At 40.1% G+C, this 20,122-nt stretch overlaps 2 protein-coding genes across 3 annotated transcripts; both read right to left on the bottom strand.

Moving 5' to 3' along the window:
• Positions 1–5,020: 5,020 nt before the first annotated feature.
• Positions 5,021–13,709, bottom strand: deaf1 (DEAF1 transcription factor). 2 transcript variants are annotated; one of them, XM_083893146.1, is made up of 13 exons: positions 13,328–13,709; positions 12,110–12,201; positions 11,438–11,564; positions 10,435–10,584; positions 10,099–10,238; positions 9,854–9,919; positions 9,676–9,720; positions 9,325–9,448; positions 9,091–9,249; positions 7,091–7,395; positions 6,266–6,364; positions 6,089–6,178; positions 5,021–5,646 (listed from the first exon to the last, which is right to left on the bottom strand). In XM_083893146.1, the coding sequence occupies exons 1-13, from the start codon at positions 13,524–13,526 to the stop codon at positions 5,542–5,544; spliced, it is 1,701 nt and encodes a 566-aa protein (XP_083749272.1). In that variant the 5' UTR covers positions 13,527–13,709; the 3' UTR covers positions 5,021–5,541. The 2 variants fall into 2 exon arrangements, with proteins under 2 accessions (XP_083749272.1, XP_083749273.1); XM_083893147.1 differs by having other exon boundaries at positions 6,089–6,175.
• Positions 13,710–14,263: 554 nt separating this feature from the next.
• Positions 14,264–15,858, bottom strand: bet1l (Bet1 golgi vesicular membrane trafficking protein-like). Its single transcript, XM_083893150.1, has 3 exons — positions 15,777–15,858; positions 15,560–15,616; positions 14,264–15,359 (listed from the first exon to the last, which is right to left on the bottom strand). The coding sequence occupies exons 1-3, from the start codon at positions 15,840–15,842 to the stop codon at positions 15,192–15,194; spliced, it is 291 nt and encodes a 96-aa protein (XP_083749276.1). The 5' UTR covers positions 15,843–15,858; the 3' UTR covers positions 14,264–15,191.
• Between the last annotated feature and the right edge of the window lie 4,264 nt (positions 15,859–20,122).

Here is a 20,122-nt window from a genome sequence, read left to right as displayed (position 1 = left end):
TCCGTCTGCTTCAGTGTGATTCCTCTGGTGAATTGTGAAATCCCTGTCATCCCATAACCGGACGTCGGGGCCCACGACTACATCAGCTTCTTCCCACACCCTCCACTCTGGCAACAAGGTCATTATAGTTAACAATACCTAACTGAAACCGAAGTGTGTGTTTACTAAACTAACTGAAGTCGGAGTCGAAAATGTGCTTAGTTTTTGTCTTTAAATTAACTTCGTACATAATCTTTTTTCGTATGAAGTGTGTTTTTTTTTTTCCCAGCGGGCAATTTTTTGAAAGGTTGTATTTGTACGGAAGAGGATTAGGGCCACAGGAAAAAAATATTTGAGTTCTGAGTTTAAACTCAGATTTTTGACAATAAAGCCAGAATTCTGATTTTTAAAGTCAGAATTTCTGGGTTTTCTGAGAATAAAGTCAGAATTCTAAGTTTTAAAGTCAGAATTCTGAGTTTTAAAGACAGAATTCTGAGTTTTAAAGTTAGAATTCTGAGAATAAAGACATAATTCTGAGTTTTAAAGTCAGAATTTCTGGGTTGTATGAGAATGAAGTCAGAATTCTGAGTTTTAAAGTAAGAACTCAAATATTTTTTCCTTGTGTGGCCCTAATCCTCTTCCGTATATTTGAGACAATCTTTTCTAAAACATAAAAAAAAAAGTTTTAACCCTTTAACACAGGACCATAAAAGTGCTTTTTCCCATTTTTCCCAAATAACTTAACAATATCTGGCAGATAATTACAATGTACTGCATTTTTAAAATAGTGTATTTCGAAAAAAAAACTGAAGGTATACACAAACAATGCGTTAAATTAGAATTTTGTACAGCGTAGAACATATTTACAATAAAAAAAATGCGATTCTTCGCCTCAATGTGCTAAAACAGGCCAAAAAATGCTGAAAAAAACCCTGACTGTCCAATTCCCTGCGACAGCACGAGAGAAGTTACCGTAATAACCACACATGTTGGCTTTACCATGCAACTTCTCAGCTTTCAGAAACAGTTGGAATATTTCCAGATAGCACAAAGGGTGTTAAAGGTTTTACAATGTGAGACATAAGGCTGTGCAAGTTATCACATTCATTATGTAGTGAACTGGGTTGAGTTGGTTCATCTCAGTGAATCAAACCTCTCGTCTTTTATTGGGTGTTTTTTTGCTCATATTTTTACTCCTGGCTCACAAACGACGTACTGTGTCTTATGAGGGTTATTTATTATTTATGTTATGTTCATATGTGAGTCTTTTAGTCTGTTATAGTCGGCTATATTTTTTATCTAACAGCATCTAACCTCAGCTGTTATATTTGATTCAGCGATGATTGTTCATCATCTTGTCCTAATGCATTTTTAATGCGGCATCTTTTGCTGGGTTTTTTATGACACGCAATACTTTTTATTATCACCTTTTTGAAGCAGTTACAAAACATGAAAACTAGCAAACCTGCTCTTAATACTAACTCATTTTAAAAACAAAATGTTCAAAACTAAACTGTATATAACGTCTTTATCTTGAACTCACTAAAGGTTTGTGTGTTTGTGGTGCAGTGACGACTCTGCTTGGTGACGTGTATTGACTCGTTTTGCTTCGATTAAGTTCCTAAATAAGCTGAAAATAGCTTCACGTCTGAAAAGGTCTGTGTCGCCGAATGTGAAATGAAATATTCATTTACACACGGCCGCGCAAATTTGACATCATGTGTCTCATAATCCATCAAATGTGTCATTTTATCGAGCACAGATAATACATCACTGCGGAGATTTGTCATCATTTGTCTCGCAGATTGCACTTGGCATCGAAAAACCCTCGTCATGCGATTATATTTTACAGCCCATAACAAATGACTCTACTTAATTCAACACATGGCAGCAGCGTAAGATGTTGTTTAACGCGAACATTACACTTTTAAAATGATTAGTTAACCCGACAGCTGTGAAAGAGATATTAAAATTGTATCGCACAATGTGCAAATCATCATTTCTGTCCAATTCCATGTGTGATTAAAGCACACGACTCACAGATTTAGGACTTAATATCAGATTGAGAAGAAGTGTTATAAATGACACTCAGATAAAAGAAATCTCAGGCAAACTGTAACAGGTACAGGATTATGTTGAATGGTAGTCCTTACCCTGTAACTAATGCCTCTGTTTCACTACAGTTAGCACGGGATTGCACGGGATTACGTGGGATTTTTAGCCCAACACAACCACAGAAACAAAAATGAACCAGATGAAGACAAAAAATGACCGTGTTCATCTTGCGTTCCCACTAATACACACCTGCAGATTAAACACGTTCCCTCTGGTCAAAAACCTGTTTAAACCTGGGATTAAACTGGGTTTAGAATGTGTTGTTTACTGTTATTTGCAGTCTTGGACGCTGTTACGCGATTTTGTTTTCGAGCTCTGAGCTGAGCGAACAGCTGTAGCCAACAATAGCTAAGATTCCACTCCAATTCATTGTGAATTTGTCTTGAATTTTTAACAATTTTGTAAAAATGCTGACAAGAGAATATTGGAAAGTTAGTTCCTGTGAGATTATGAGTAGATGGCACAAAAGTCAGTGTAAGCGCTGCATCAGTTTATTTTATTATAGTAATATTGACTTTGTGCTAGTATCTCAGTGTAGCAAAACGTGGCAAACAGAGCAAAGATTCTAACTTTTATTTCTGCGTTTTCCCTCCTGGTGTTTTTTTATGTGCAATTCAAAAATGTTCATAAAAACAGTCTCATGGTCCCCATGCAGCTCCCTTTTTTCCTTTAGACCCTGCCCTTGAAACATCTGTGTTTGTTCCTTCAAAGGAAACTGAAACTGCTTTACCCCTGAAGTAGAAGTTGTAGTTATTATGATAACTTTGGATAAGTTTGGGACTGGAAAGGAGAAAGGAAGGGCAGCTTTGAAAACCCAATAATAAACACTGATTCTCACATGTCATGTACACAACTCACGAAAAGTTCATGCTAAAGTGATATTCTACCATTAAAGCAGGGCATTTAAATAGAATGATGCAATGGTAATGTCTTTATCTCAAACAAGAGCTAACAACAGTGGTGGCAATACCGCAACAAAAAATCTCAATGTCTCAATAACTTGATCAAAACCAGAAATTTTAGTGGTTCACTACATCAGACAGTTGATTTTTATGGTTAATCACCTTGTTAGAGAACAGCATGTTATTCAATAAGAACTGAAACATTGAACAATTGGACATGTGCATTCAAAAATTTAGAAATGAAATTGTATCCAAAAGCCAAACATCCCTAACTATTTAGTGTATTTGAAACTGAAGCAGAGAGTGACTCAAGCACAGGGTCGAAGAGCAGTGTTGCTAAAAATCCAGAGGTGTGTTTTCACCTGTAAACTCTGTTTTTTTGTTGTTGTTTTTTCCACATCATTTCTTGCAATGCAATCAGCTCATTCCCCACACCTGATGTTCTCCTCCCCTGCAGCTCATCACCTCATTAGTTGTCTATATATCTGCACACATTCACTTAACCTCTGTCAGACTGTTCACGTCCTTCAGCCTTCGTAGTTGTGTGTGTGTGTAATTTATCTGATCTGAACTTTCATTCAGGTTTTTGAGTCTAGTTTCTTTGTTTTCCTGTTTTTGTCCTTCTCTGTGACACAGCACTATTACCAGACAGATTCTGGAAATAGTGCTCAAGGTCAAAGTCACTTTAAAGGTCGTTTTAAGTTTGATGCTGAGAAGCTTTAGAGTTTTCCCAGCAGGTCTCCTGCTCAGGTGACCTGGCTGTTCGTGCTGGCAGCGATGAGGGTGGGGTTGTGTGTGTGTGTGTGTGTATGGGGGGGAACAGTCTGTTGAGAGTGAGCGGCAGCAGACGTCTGCATGCCGCTGGGACTGAGACGCAGCAGAATCAAATGTCATCTTGTCTGAAGTGATTCATCAGGAGCGTCCCTGACCGATCACCTGCGTGCTGACTGTCAGCAATTTAAGAAAAGGGAAGGAAGGGGGGGAGAAAAAGTCTGACAGACAAATCAAGTGGAGTGAGAATTTGAGTCTCTCCCCTGATGAACACACGATACTACCTGTGCAGTGCATTTCATTAAAGGAACAGTAGGCAGACTTTTTTGTGGTGTTGCTGATCTAGAATTCCATGATTTTTAAGGCTGCATTCTTAATCCAACCTAGTCCGTTTGCTTGGAATGTCTGGTTCGTTTGGAGAGGTGTGAATGTCCCTGAAATTGTAGGTCTCAGTTTTTGTAATCGAACATTTCTTTAGGGGAAAAAAAAATTATTTTTAAGGGGGGAGGTGCTAAGAGAGGGAGTCTCTTTATCCTTCTTGTGATCAGGTTTTTCCCCTAGGCCTGGTCGTAACACTTCAAGTGAACCAAACGCACAGCATTGTGGGTAAACGCAACCAAAACATACTCGCATGTAGAAGATAGGATTTGATGCAGCTCCATGTTTTGCTCTGTGCCAGAAACAGAAGTTTCCCTGCATTAACCAATAGATGAGGGTTTTCTTGTTCATCGTTTGTCTTGTTTTCTCCTTCAGTAATTCTTGATGTAGCGCCGCCTCAGGCGAGGAGGGGAATGCCTTATTCAAAAGGTTTGGTTTGTTTCACCAAAGTGTGAAAGCTCGAGTCCCCTATCGTACCGAGTCTAGCGGACTATAAGGCGTAAAAACTAACTAAGAGTGGAACAGTTCGGTTTGGTTCAGTATGGTACGTAATCAACAGCCCCAACCGTTTCATTAGCAGAGTAAAATGGTTCGATACAGTCAGGGTGGGACTACACCGGCTCTTAAAGCCTACATGCAGTACTGTCACAGGCCACCAGGGAGCCACAACTCAGACTTTAATAGTATTCATTTATACATATAAAATGAATACTGGCTTTAAGCTGCTATACTTTTGGTTGTCTTAACTGTGTAATTTCATGACATAAATATATACATAGAAAAACAAGCTTATATTTAGGGTTTTTATGTGGAAACAAAAACTGAATCACATTCATTCAGACTTTTTATTTAATTAATTTAAATCATGGGTTTCCATCATTATCTTTCAGCAGAATGTAACTCAGAGAGAGAATGACATTTATGCACCCCCTCCAGTCTCTGTTCAAAGCCTCATGACTGATTCTGTCACATCATGGAAGAAATCTAAAACCAGCAAAGAGTCTAAAAGAGACTGGGACAATAAATCTTAAATAAAACTGGTGACAAAACCAGTTGAGAGAAATACTGTCTGTAGTGAGTCATCCTTCACATATGAAACAAGTGCACATGTCCAAAAGAGCAATGATGATCCACTGTTTTTCTCGCGATCCTGTCGTAAAGCAGCTTCAAAATACTGTACAGCGAGATAAGAACCACCGACAACAACATAAGGAATAAAAATATAAAATATCTCTGAATTATTACATATTTTCGCTCCACCGACATCAAACTGCGTCGAAAGAGCAAACGTCTCTGAGGAGATCACAGACTTTCTTCTCCATGTGCTGCTCTGTGTGCAGGAAACATTCACAGTGTGGAAATTCCTTCCTGTCCGATGATGATGATGATGATGACATCAACATTTCACTTTGTCCATATCTATGGTTGTGATCGGCTCCTCCTCCTGCATGCTCATGCCCCCTGCTGACTGACAGCATGTGTGCTGATGATCCTTCCAGTCCTGCAGGGAAACGAAAGAACTCACTGACACCTGAGCTGATATTTAATATTTTGGGACAGGAACATTCAATTAATTATGAATTAAAACATTTAAATTTAAACATTTAAAGGATCTTAATACCCTATATCTCCCTGTATCCCATGCATTTGTTATCCAAACTATGTCAAAGTTGGCACTGCATGCACTGGTGCCTTCAGTAAGTCACCTGCAAAGTTTGAAGCCTGTCAAGAAAACCATGTGACAGATATGTGACTAATAGACGTTCCTTGCATTTATAGATAGATACAATAGGAGTTTACTGTTGCCTTTGAGGGCTTGATGCTGGAAGCTCAAGGTCTACTGTGTCTAACTCTTTGCTGTTTATACTTCCTGCAGTAAGACTTCTTTTTCTCCGTTAACTTGGGTACGTGACGAGACACGAGTGTGTGGAGTTGAGCCTCACCTTCCTCTGACAGAAGGTGGAGCAGTAGTTGACCTTGTGACAGCCCGTGCACTCACTCATGGCCACCCGACCACAGTTGACGCACATCTGCTGCAGAGGGAACACAACACAAGGTTTCACACACAAGTCACAGACAAGTCTGACAGATGTCTTAACAATGAGTGTGTGTGTGTGTACATTGATGATGATCTCTGTAATGTCAGAGGTCCTCTTGACATCTGAGATGTCTGGCTGCTGGAAGGAAATCTGGCTCTGGAACGACGGACTGAAACCACACTGAAGACAGAGACACAGAGAGAAAATACCTCTTAAATACCACACACAGTTCATTATTCTAGGACATAAATCATATTTTTATTTGTACAAATCATATAGAAGAGGGGTCTCCACCTCAAAGTGTCTAGTTTGGTCAGTAAGAGGCCGTCAGGTGACAAAAAAGTCACAAAAAAGAGAAAAACATACTGAAATAATAATGAAATGTCATAGAATCTCAAAATAAAAGTGTTTGTTTTGATATGGAATGATTCATCTCACACTAAAAACATATGTATGATGAAAAAACATACAAAAAATAACTCGATATTAAGTTATTCTTAAGTCAGTATTAAAGGTGCATTATGTAATAAATCTAAAGCAACTGGCCATAAAATCCCCCTAACGTGTCACAGACTCAGGAATAATGTTTTTATAACAAACTGAACTCACCAACAACAACAGTACAGCTTAAATATTCGCATTATTTTTTTTTTTTTGCAGACCGCAAATCATGTTTAATTTTGAAATCATGTTTTGGCATGTGGCGCCACCTACCGCCGTCTACCAATCATTGCAGTCAGTAGAGTCTCAGCTGCCGAGCAACCACAGGTTGCCAGTTACGTCTGAGCTACAATGGCGGAGAAAACCAAACCTAAAAGACCTCAATATGTTGAATTTGATTGTAGTAACCGTTTTTGGCCACATTCTTACATATGGCGCCTTTAAGTATCGTGTGTTCTCTCTCACCTCCTTGCGTCCTCCCTGCCCTTTGAACACCGCCGCCGCGTCCCCCGCCGCAATCTTGGCCTGTTCGATCAGGCTCCTCAGCTGCTGGACGTTGCTCAGCAGTGTGTTGGCCATCTCCTCCAGGTAGAACCACGTGCTCTTCGAGGGGCTCTCGCTCGCCGCCGACTCCACCTCCAGGCCGCTCACCAGGCCCGACGACGGAGACGCCACGTCCGCCTCCACCTCCCCCTCCGCCTCTGCTGTCACCGCCATCTTGGCTTGGACAGGCTGAGGAGTCACGGCCAACTCTGGCAAAGCCGTCAGCACTGAAGGAGAAGAGGAAAAGTATTAGTTTGATTTATTATATTTATTTATAACAGCAACTTAACCAATAACTGTAGTGTCTGTGTATATTTACTGGTTTCTCTGTTCCACTCCCTGCGTAATCTATTCTATGTTTATGATCATACAGAATAGTTGTCTGGACTCCTGCCGTTCACCCTCAGCGCTACACTTTCATCACCTGCAGCAGCTCGGATGATAAATGCGTACGCAGAATCAAACACGAGCAGGTGGTCCGAGCAGATCCAGGTCACTGTGTGCACTCCTGACCTACTTCCACAGAATAATGTCGGTGAAAATTATTCCTGTGACGATGGAGTTGCTGGCAGCTCAAAGTCCACTGAGACTCGGTCCAAGAATAACTGGACATTTATCTCACGCTGTGATGTGACACGTCCTGCGTGTCAGGGTAGGTGTGTGTGTGTGTGTGTGTGTAGAAGGCTGCGAGGATACATTTAGATTAAAACGGATCATTCTGACTTGGTGAGGAAAGAATATACGACGTCTTTCTGCAGTGACTTAAAGGTTAAGTGTGTAAAATGCAGCTGAATATCCCTGGAGAACCTATGTAGACTGCAGTTATCGTCAAGTTTGTCCATTGTGGGCTACTGTAAAAAAAAACCCAACATGGCGGTCCAATATAGCAGCCTCCATATACCTGATATAAATATTAAAGGCTCTTTCTGTGTTCAAGAAAAACAAGTGTATAAACCTTTGAATGGTAGTGTATATTCATGCTTCAGAGAAGGTGTACAAATAGTCACATTAGACTGAACAAGGATTTTAAAGAACTTAACTCAAGTGACAAAAGGCTAACTGTGTCCTTTTTCTTCACTAAAACGTTGCTCGAAAACATTTCTCAGACATAGTACGTGAAAAACTTGCAGCGAGAAGACAGTGAATCGACTTGTGATTGGTCCTTCACAGAGGAGGCCGTCATCAATCAGTTAGTGAGACGGGGATGAGGAGTGGCAGTCGCCCTCAGAGACGTTCTCTCCTGAGAGCTCATTACAGCGCAGCACAACAGCCATTCAGAGAGCCTGATAGAATGATGGATAGACTGCCGCTCATCGGCAAGCAAGGGATTGTGGGAAACCCCTCAAGATTAAGGGTTAGGGTTAGGAGGGACGCAACAAGGGCTGCTGTTTTCAAAGTTGCCACCCCTTAGACGAACTGATGGTTTGACCCAGTTGCTGCTCGTGGTTGTGTCAATTCATCAACTATTACTGTGTGTCACGCAGGTTTCATTTGAATTGATATTTCAGTTGATAAAATTAAAATATTGAGTGCTATCCACAAAAATAAGCAGTTGAAAAATAGTAGCGTGTTCACTTAGGTCGTACTATGCTAAAAATATGTGTATTATGTTTTAATGGAGTTGAAATCAACAGGTTTCAATGGGACATTTTTTGTACTTAACGCTTTGAGTGTAACACTTTTAAATAAAAAATCCCTGCCATATGCATGGATGAACACAGCCAAAATGATCAAGAATGAAAAGCATAAAATGCACACACAACCGCCCCTAAAGGTTAAAGAAAAAAACGTGTTCATCGGTAAGTTGTTTGACCCAAGAGTAAATGCAAATTTAACATATCCCTACTGAAAAAACTAATTTAAAATCAGTATTAAATTGCTTTTTGACCAGTGGGAATGGGGTATAAAGAGGCGAGTGGTACCTGCAGTGCTGGCAAACACTTCACTGCTGTCGAGCCGAGCCTGTGCCGAGCTGTCAGAGATGATGGCGGCAGCAGCAGCGGCGGCGCTGTCCGCTGTCGGGCTGCGGTCAAAGGTCAAAGTGCCAGTAGGAGATAACTGTCCTGATGGGGACACGGTGACTGTTGGGCGGAAGACAAAACATGTCAAACATGAGGTTTCAGAAAGCTCACAACGTAGATCTGGAGGTCACGTACATGTGGTTCCAGGGGTCAGTGTGATGCTCTTGGTGACAGGAAGTTCCTTTTTGGCAGGGATGATTGGAGGGTCTGTGTCCTTCTTCCGTCTCTTGTACGGGACAAAGAGACGCACTGGACCAGTCTGAGCCAGGCAGAGAGGGAAAAGCACATTTCAGGAAATGACAAAACATTGGCACTGTCCAGTTTTATTGTTTTTCATAGTCTCCTGTTCTTAACTCATGTGTTTGTATTGTATGGAAGGTGACCTTGAGTGTCTAGAAAAGCTCCGACAAATAAAATTTAATATTATTATAATAAATGTAAGCACCAGACACCACATCCAGGAGACAGAAAGCAAATTAAGATTACCATGGTGATGTTTTCTGCTGCCAGAGTGTCTCCTTCCTTTGGACACTGAAGACAGAGAGAGAGACAGGGACAGACAGTCAGAGACATGGATAGACCCAATTAAAAGTTATAAGGTACCTCGAGTTTCCCCCAACCTAATATTAAAAAGATGTTAATTAATCAAAGGTGACTCACTCACCGCTGTCAGGTCATCACAGCAGGCTGCACAGGTGCAGGACGCAGCATGGGGGACCAGGATGCGCTCCTGCACACAGAATTTAAATCACAATCACAATAATCATCTTTACTTTTCTTTCCTCCATTCTCCGTTGTTCGATGAGAAGGCGGGGCATTTATTTACAGACAAACAGCCAACGAGCAAACAGGGCCGTGTCTTTGCAGTAATACTGCAGTAATCCTGAGGTAATAGTCGTCATGTAGTACCTGTATGAGGCAGAGCAGAGGTCTGCCTGCGTATCTGATGCTCCTCTTCCAGTCCTTGCTGCTCGCTCTTCCGGCCATAGCTTCAAACTCGGTGGGAGTGAACCACTGCTGGTTGTGTTTGATGCAGCGACCTTTGCCCCCTGAACACAACACAACACAACTCAGATAATATCAGGAAAATGACCCAACGACCAGACGTTATAACTGGATTTCCATAAATTCTAGAGCAGTAGATGGGTTTGGGCATCAGTTCACCGGATTCATCCATTGAAGTTACTGGTTTAACTGGTTTTGTTGTCCGTTTGAAACCAGAATTAAAAGCGCGCGTCAAGTCACCTGATCCCAGTCGATTCTTGTTGAGGACGCCGCTGGTGTTCCTGCAGCGTATGGGCAGCTCACTGTTGTACACCGAGGGGTCCCAGTTGTACTTGGAGCACGAGTCTTTGTCCTGTGCAGGACTCAGCCGGGTGGGCGTGGTCTGTGGACCTAAGGGACCAAAGAAGGAGACACAGGTCAGCCTCAGAGAGTGGTCACAGTCCTTAAAAAACGTATTGTTTTTAATGTGGTTCAAACACGTGAAAGAGAGCAGGACTCTTAGACACACAAACACAGCCAAACTTGTTTTTCTATCTTAGTGAGGACACATCATTGACAGACAAACACATTCCCTTGCCCCGTACCCTAACCTTAACCACCACAACTAAGTGTCTAACCTTAAAGCTGCCGTAAGAATGTGGACAAAAACGGTTACTATATTTCAAATTCAAAAGTGTTTTAGGTTTAGTTTTCTTACGCAACTGGCAACCCGTGTTTGCTCGGCAGCTGAGACTCTACTGACTGCAATGATTGGTAGACGGCGTTAGGTGGCGCCACATGCCAAAACATGATTTCAAAAAAAAGGTAAACATGATTTGCAGTCTGCAAAATCTTTTTTAATGCAAATATTTTTGGCTGTACTGTTGTTGTTGGTGAGTTCAGTTTGTTATATGAACATTATTCCTGAGTTTCTGTGACATATTAGGAGGATTTTATGGCCAGTTGCATTAGATTTATTACATAATGCACCTTTAACCTAAACTAAACCCAAACCCTAACCCTAAAATCAGGTCAAGGTAGGTTTTTGGACCTCACAAAGTGTATATAAATACATGCACAGGTTCATCCAACTACCATTTTAAGAACATGCACTGACTTCCATTCATTTGGACAGAAAACAAAGCATTATCCCTAACTTTAACCCTAACCAGCTACTTCCTAACTATAACCTTAACTTAACCACAACTCAAACCTGAGTCCAGAACTCAACCCGTTCCTCAGAAATGAGGTTCTGCCTCATCACCTGGTGAAATGGCGGTGGCAGACTTGAGGCCAGCAGCCTCCACGATGCTGCCGTCAGTGTGGACCACAATCAGAGTGGCTTTCTGTGTGTTGAGACCTTCGCCCAGCTGAAGGGTGGTCCTCCCACTCTGTAAGAAAACACACCCATAAAGTGTTTTTAAAAAAAACCTATGTACCACAGTACACACAGTGTACAGAGTGTTAAAGAACATGTTTGACCAGTAGATGTCAGTGTGTGCTGTTCCATCTAAATAGTTTATAACTCCATGGCCAACGGTGTGTTCAAGGAACATTTAATGATTCATAAATCTGCACTTCACCTCATTATTATTGGGACACACCTCTTAAAAGAGCTGTAACTACAGCCATGATTGAAGATGTATACATGTGTGCATGTGTGCCAGAATATATGAGGCTCAGTTCAGCCTAAATGTGTGCTTTGTTTTTTTTTCTCTAGAGCATTATAAATCACATTTAATCTGATTTATTACAAATGTGAATTATTATTAAAGATGCTTCATCCATTGAACAACATTGAAGAAAATAAGGCTGCCCTTTGACATGATAATTACTCTGTGAAGCTCGTCTGATGTGACGGCGAAACAGACTGTGCATACATTACTGACTGACACTAATCGTGTGTGTGTGTGTGTGTGTGTGTGTGTTGATCTACCAGGACATGTTCGGGGAGGCTTCCTGACGCAGAGACGGTGAAAACGTTGTCCTCCGCAGTGTGAACATCCCCCACTGTTACAGATGTCACTTCTGAAAAACAACAAATACAAACCTTTAAGTTGTACAACAGCGCTGCCTAAAGTATGGTCCAGGTATTACGGGGGGGCCTTTAAACAGCAATATAAAACTTCTTGTTTTATTGATGTATATTTTTTTCTAACATATATTCATTCTCATTTATGGCCAAAATGGTAACATCATACATTTTAATCAATGTGATTATTTTGTGATGATTATTGATTGATATAATATCTCAACAACCTCTGAAATTTGGGCAGCAAATAGTGTGTAAAAAAAAAACATTTTAACATAAAGAAACATATATATTTATATTTGGATATGTCTAAATAGCATTAGATTATTTTGGTTTTATTTTGAGTATTAAATGGCCAAGTTTAAACTTTAATTCAATTTCACAATGACCACACTTTGTACTTCACTTTGAATATTAAAGTGTAAATTAATACTAGGCCACTTTTATAATATTACTGCACTCTAAGTTAAAAAAAAAATGACAAATGTAATTTATAACGTTACATTTGTATCAATAATAGTCGAGCACCGGCTACTAAGATGTGGTGGGAGGGGGCCCAAAATCAAACTCTGCTTAGGGCCCCAAAAAGCTTAGACAGGCCCTGACGTCTAAACCTTCACTTTTATAAATCACATGGATTTGTTTTAAGAGTTTTCACTGACAAGTCATTATCATGGTAAGTTTCATTTATCCATTATAATGGAAATCACAGTGAATTAATGTGTTCAGTCAGTAAATCTGAAAATATGAATTATTTTTTCTAAAACCCGAGGATTTTCTGTTTACTTTTATCCGGAACAATCATGTTCACAGAGGGAACGGGGGGCAAAAAGGTAAAGAATTCTCTAAAGGTGCAGTGACAACAACAACAAGTACTGAAATAAATCAGGAACTACTGTTGAATTTTGTTGAGGTGAGTCATAATAACCTGTTTTTGTTTGTTAATATAACACTGTTGTTTCGTGCGTGAGTGTTCACTGACTTTAAAAACACGTTAACTCCACTGTGTACTCGCTTTTTCTCCACGTTTACAAACCAGTAACATCATCCGCAGTTTTGTATTTTAGCGCCTCCCCGCTCAGCAGCAGCGGCCTAAACGCTAGCTTAAAGCCCGCCTTTTACCAGCGAATGCAGCCTCGGCCTCGTCTGGGTTCGGCGAGGACTCGGCTCCTACGTCGATGTTTCCCGGTTCTGCCTTCACTCCCATAGTGCTGACTTCGGCCTCCGACTCGGTATCCGAGCCCACTCCCTCCACCGACGGCTCGACGATGGGCGGTTCATCCAGCCCGAGCGCCTTCGTGGCCGAGTCCGCTTCGTCCATTCCCCTTCCACGGAACGACAAGAGCCGAACGAGGCCGAGGAGCACACAAGAGGCAGAGCGCGGGTCCGAGCGCAGCCGAGTCCGCCACGAACCAGTGTCGCCACTGGGGAAGCACTGGAATGGTCTGTGGTCGCGGAAATCGATGGTATGTCACCGGAAAATATCACAGAGTGTGAAAGAATTACGAATTACGCTGAAGCAGAGAGACGAGGGCGAGCCGAGCGTCTGTTGTTTCATGAAGTAAACGATGCACCGAAAAGTGCCGAAAAAACACGAAGCGACACACAGTGGCCAATGCTATAAAAGCACGCACACACACACAGAGAAAAGAACACAAGGAACATGGAAATAGGGAGCAATTATGTCTCCAAAACTTTTTATATGAGGACACACTTTTGATTCCAAATTATTACAGAACAAATATATAACATAGTAACAAATCTGCATAATATAATGTTTGTAGCAACTTTTACTGCCATTTCCGTGACTAGTAATTTAAATCCAATCCAAACAATCCATCTGTACTACTAGGCCACATTATGTGTTTTATGAAACATATACAAACATACAGTGACTAAAAATATATTTATATTTAGACCCTCAGAAATCATGTTTTTGTGTAAATACTTAGTTACCAAAATAAAATATGTACCAGATTTAAAATATAGACATAAAGCTAAACAATAATCATAAATAGTGTAAAAAAAAAAGAAGAAGAAGCAATTATCTCAATGAAGTTCCACAAAAATAAACCCTTTATTACATGTGTACTGAAAATAATAATGATAATAATAAGTGTGTTAGGGCTGATCAGTATCAGGAATGTTATGCTTTTTTGTTGATCCTTTTAAATGTCCCTCTGTCTTTGTCAAAAAAAATATCAATGAGTACAATATATATTATTAAAAAAATAAATGCCCCTTTGACCCATGAGCAGGATAGACCCCATTTAATGTCTGAATGTTTCCCACTACCCCCCCATTAACAACTGCTGTTATGTGCCAAACCGTTGCCTACTTTGTCCCAGTCCCACATTTCAAGCAGATAAGCAGAGTGCTTTTTTAAAAATATAAATTATACATGTACCTTTGTACAGCGACAAACATCCTTAAAACAAACCTGCAATATAATTTAGGGGAAATAAAACAACGTCAAACCACTTTGACCTTTAAATCCCAATGTTTGTTGACCTTTCTGTAGCCATCTCATTATCAAAATTAAAATGTATTGTCATTGTGACACAGTTTGACAGAACGACAGCAGAGTCATATCATATATATATATATACATATATATATGTACTGTGTGCATCTATGTGTAAATTCAATTGTGTTGTTTGAACCAGAGACAGCTACTTTATAATCAACATACACTTCAGGACAGGTTTATCATCATATCATGCTCTATTCATCTGCATTCAGGCTCCGCCCTCTCATTGCTCATATTAGGACTTACTGGATGATGAGCGCAAGTATCAAGCACAAAATCCTTTAGTCCACAAGACACATCCTTTTCTTTGTTTTTTTAGAGACTCAAATATTGTTTGCTTTGAGAGTCAGTTCAACAACTCATCGAAGTGTTTTCTTTCGAGTTTCCCCCTTCACTTTCTCACGTAAAAAAAAAGTTCTGTCCACAGGGACTCCCGAGTCCGATCCGGTTGTCACATCAGCGCTGAATCCTCGAAATCAGGTAGTAGAGCACGAAGAAGACCACCACTAGGCCCACAGAGACGTAGCAGAGGATGCGGCGGTTGTCTCTGCTGGATCGGACCATGGTGGAGAAACGCTTCACGCTGCCGCTCAGCAGGCCAGTCGCACTCAGGAAGTTTGAGTCCTGAGAGGGAAAAAGGAGCAGGAAGAGGACAGAGGTGAGTTGCAGTGAAAAGGAACACTGATTGAACATGATGGACTTCACATAATGAAGGGACTGAACAGAGAAGCAGGCCTATATTTGACTTAAAAGTAACTCTATTAGTGTATTTTCCCCCCTCAGAAAATAACAAGAAAATGTCTTCACAGATGAAAAGGACTCACCATGTTGTCCAGATAGTCATTCTGATCATCAGCTTCCCTGTCGATGTCATACGCCAGCTGTCAGACACAGAGAAACCGCCAAGTGATCACATGGAAATGTAAGGTTTTACACTCAACACTACACTTACTGTTTGTAGAAAAGGAATGATTAAATGATTCTTGACATGTGTGTCCAAATATCCAAGGATGATGAAGCTAAATATGGGTCAGGACTCACAGATTTCAGTCTGGAGACTTTGGTGGCCAGATTCTCAGCCAGTCGCTTGTTTTCTGTATCGAGCATATCGTCCACAGAGTCATGACCTATAAACAAACAAACACACAAACGAACGGTGGATTTTAGAAAACCACAACTTAATTCTTCCTTAGACAAATAACATCACTTTTTCCATTCATGTAAACAATGTAGGGCTGTAACTAATGATTACTTTCACAATTATTTGTATTCTCTATTTACTGAGTACTTGAAAATCTTGAAAAATGTTGTTCAGTGTTTCCCAAACCGGGGAATGATTTAAATGTCTTGTTTTGCCCAAAAACCAAAATTATACAGTTTTAAGGATTTCTCAACCAGATTACACTCAAACCGATTAATAGATGTCCAAAGTATTTGACAATTACTTTAGTAAGGAATAATCATTGCAGTAGTAAACTGTAGATAAACTGTAGATGTCCACAATATGTAAATATGTGCAGCTAAATTATGACTAGGCATAGGAATAGCCATAATTTAGCACTAGCTATCCATAATTCACCTTGTGCTGATTATTAGAAAGGGAAAACATCATTATGAATAACTGACATGTTCATTCTGACCAGGAATAATTAAATTATAGATATCTGACACACACATACACATCCACTAGTTATTAAATTAAATTAACTCAACTCAACAGCTTGACTAGCTGATTTGGTTTTACACAGCTAAGTACTTAGCAACTAAACTCCTCAGCTACTTATTAGCCTGCTGGCTAAGTGAAAGCACCACTTTTAGACCACAGACCCGGACTTTAAACGCACCACCAAACATTGCTGTCGTTTCACAGAGACACCCTCGTCTGTAATATTCGCTCTTTGCTGCCGCTACAGCTGCGGTTTGCTAAACTTCCACAGATGAATACGTGTCGACAAACACTACCTCTGTTCCAGTCCGCCATGTTGGAGAGTGACGTCACAGTCAGCTGTTCACTCGGTTTTATAGATGCACGTGACCTGTCGCTGTAATCTCTGAACATATGATCATATATTTCTTAATTTAATAACAATTAGCAAAAACTAAAAATGCGTTTATATTACATATGAATATTACAAAAAATAAAACATTAAACTGATGTAAACAACCAGGAAACAATAATGTATATATAAACCTATTGTTCACCGAGATTTTTTGAACTTCTTAATTTCTTGTTATTACTTATTATTAAATATTAAATTACATTACACTGATTTACATTACTTTATATATTACAATCAAACGTTCAAGAGTAGAAAACAGGCATACATACATACGTGCCACTAGAGGGCAGTCCATAAATACACATTAACAGTCCCAATAAGTTTGAATGGATCATTCATTTCATGAAAGGAAAAGGTGGCACATAATATAACATTTTAACATCAAAGGAACTAAGTTATTTTACATAATGTAACATTAACCAAAAAAAGGCTGTTACTAAGTCTGTTTTTAAATATATATATAGATAGATACATTCAATTTAATATATATATTTGTGTATATATATACATGTATATATACACAAACACACACACATATATGTTACATATGAATATGTAAGAAGAACATGTAGATTACAGACATGACACCTCCCACTGCAGCGTTGTAATGTTAAAATGGATCATTTAAATCTATATTTAATGCATATTAATCAGGGGAGGGAATTGCAGGGTGTACCTCACCACACGATACCAATAATATCACGATACAACGATTCTGTGATAATTAAAGCTGCATTATGTAATAAATCTAAAGCAACTGGCCATAAAATCCTCCTAATATGTCACAGAGACTCAGGAATAATGTTCATATAACAAACTGAACTCACCAACAACAACAGTACAGACAAAATATTTGCATTAAAAAAAATCTTTTACAGACTGCAAATCATGTTTATGTTTTGAAATCATGTTTTGGCATGTGGCGCCACCTACCACTACCAATCATTGCAGTCAGTAGAGTCTCAGCTGCCGAGCAACCACGGGTTGCCAGTTACGTCAGAAAACCAAACCTAAACCGTATTTGGCCACATGCTTACGTATGGCACCTTTAATATATTGCAAAAGTATATGAAAAGTTAAAAGTGTAGGCTTTATCTCTATTCATTCACAACATAGAGAACAAAGTGCATAAAGTCTGTGCACCTGCTGTGTATCAGTGTGTGTGTGTGTGTGTGTGTGTGTGTGTACCTGCTGTGTATAGAAGTGGTGGTGGAGTCTCTCTCTCTCTCTCTCTCTCTCTCTCAGCTGAAAGAGATGCAGCAGCAGTGTCTCTCTCTCTCTCTCTCTCTCTCTGGCGCTCACTGAAGCCACAGATTGTCTAATTAGATTAAGCGAGGCTTTCCTCAGATAATCATTTAGCCAGCTCCTGTGTTTTTTCCTCCGGTGGAGCACCGCCTGTGACTGTGACTGTGAGCTCGCTGAAGGTCAAAGTGAATTTTTCCCTCAATAACGGGCTGCTTTTTTTGGGGGGGGACGGTGGGACTGGATAGTGGTCTCGGAGGAGCCGGTCTTGGAGCAGGTCCGGGTGCAGACTGTGGCCGGGTTATGGGCTGTTTCTGGAGCTGTGTGTGTGACGCTGCTCAGAGTAATCGGACTGCTGCTAATAATACCTGCTGCTGCTGATGATGATGATGATGATGGTGACGATGATGATGATCATAACAGGAGGCGATGGGGGAAGTTTCTGTAAGTGAAGCCTTTCTTTTATTCTTTATGACAGTTTTTGTTTTTGTTTGTTTGCTTTTAAGTTTGTTCAGCTTTTACACACAGCTATAATCTCATTGCCTACTGGGATTATTATTTTATGACCAGTACAGATGCAGTATAATACAACCCAAACTAGTTTGTTGCAGCTTGTCTGATATAAGGATGCACACAGACTGTGTGTCTCTGTTTGGTGAGTCACATCTGTGCGTTTGGTAAAAATAAACCGGTGATAAACAAGGCTTTTATGCATCACTTTGACTCTTGTGACTTCCGTGGAGCTGGTTCATCTCTCTCTGCGCCTCTTTTATTTATTTTTTTTCCTTTCCCCCTCTCTCTCTCTCTCTCTCGCTCCCCCCTCAGCCTCAAACAGGCTGCTCTGCCTCGCACAGATTAAGGCTCGGCTGACTGATTGACACAGATTACAGTTGAAGGCACAGAGGTCACAACATGTGAGGAACAAAAGCTTGCGGTCGACACAGCGGCGCGCACACAACTTACAACAGATACTGGGATTATGTTGCAAAAACGCAGCAGCAGTCGAAATCTACACGACAGATTTGGAACAAATATGTCAGAATGTCAGGCGAATAAAGATGGAGTTTGTGACAGAAACCAGTCAGTTTATTTTAGATTTCTTTATTGACAAAATATTTCATGCATCTGAGGTAAAACACTTGATATTTCCCCCCTCTCATTTAACTTCTCCTTATCTTAGTTCCATTTTGACACCTTTTGCTGCTGCTAATGAGTGAGACACTGAGGTCAGTGCAGGTGTGAGTCACTGCATGGGTTAGAATAGGTCAGTTTTTAATTTGAGCTTTAAGATATGAATGAAATTCAAATTCAGTTTCTTTCATCTAAAAAAGTCTCAATGGAAAAACAACAATTAACGCAAATAAACAAAAGCAAACAAGTTGAGCCTGAGTATCATAGTAAGTTAAATGAATAAATAATGTAATGTAATTGGTTTTTACTATGTATAATGTGTTGCTATACTAATAAAACTGATTTGATTGTCCACAAAACCAATAAACCCACATAAATATACAGTATAAATATACATATAATATCAACCAATATCCACTTTTCTATGGACTCAATGCTGTGATATTTTTAAGTTTTTATGCTTGTTTTGTTTTGTTTCCAAAAAAAATACTTAAACAAATCTTATTACAAGCTGAATTTGACTTCCTGAAGAAAGGGTTTTTCAAGGGTTCTTGGTAACACTAATGGTTCCAGTAAAAACCATTTTATCCAGAGAACCCTTTAAAACCCCTTTCCTGAATAAGGGTTTTAAAAGGTTCTACCTTTAGCCAAAAAGGGTTCAAGAGGACAAGCCGAAGAACCTTATATGGTTCTACTTAGCACTTTTATTTCTAAGAGTTTAGTACCTACCCAGCCACAGCTGTTAAGTCCAGTCACGTCGAAGAACGAAATTTAGGGAACATTTAATCATCACCGTCTTTGATTTTCATGTGTGATGTAGGTGTAAATGAGCTTTTTCTGTCTCTCCACAGTCACAGAGTCACTGTAAGGCCACTTGTGCACCTCAGGCCCACCACTGAGTCTGTGTTAGTCAGCGAGGCCCGTGTCCACGTCCGCGTCCCCCGAGGATCAGAC

Source organism: Microchirus variegatus (assembly GCF_963457635.1).
Source record: "Microchirus variegatus genome assembly, chromosome: 8".
NCBI classification, from domain to species: domain Eukaryota; kingdom Metazoa; phylum Chordata; class Actinopteri; order Pleuronectiformes; family Soleidae; genus Microchirus; species Microchirus variegatus.
This window is presented reverse-complemented; position numbering and strand designations above follow the sequence as displayed.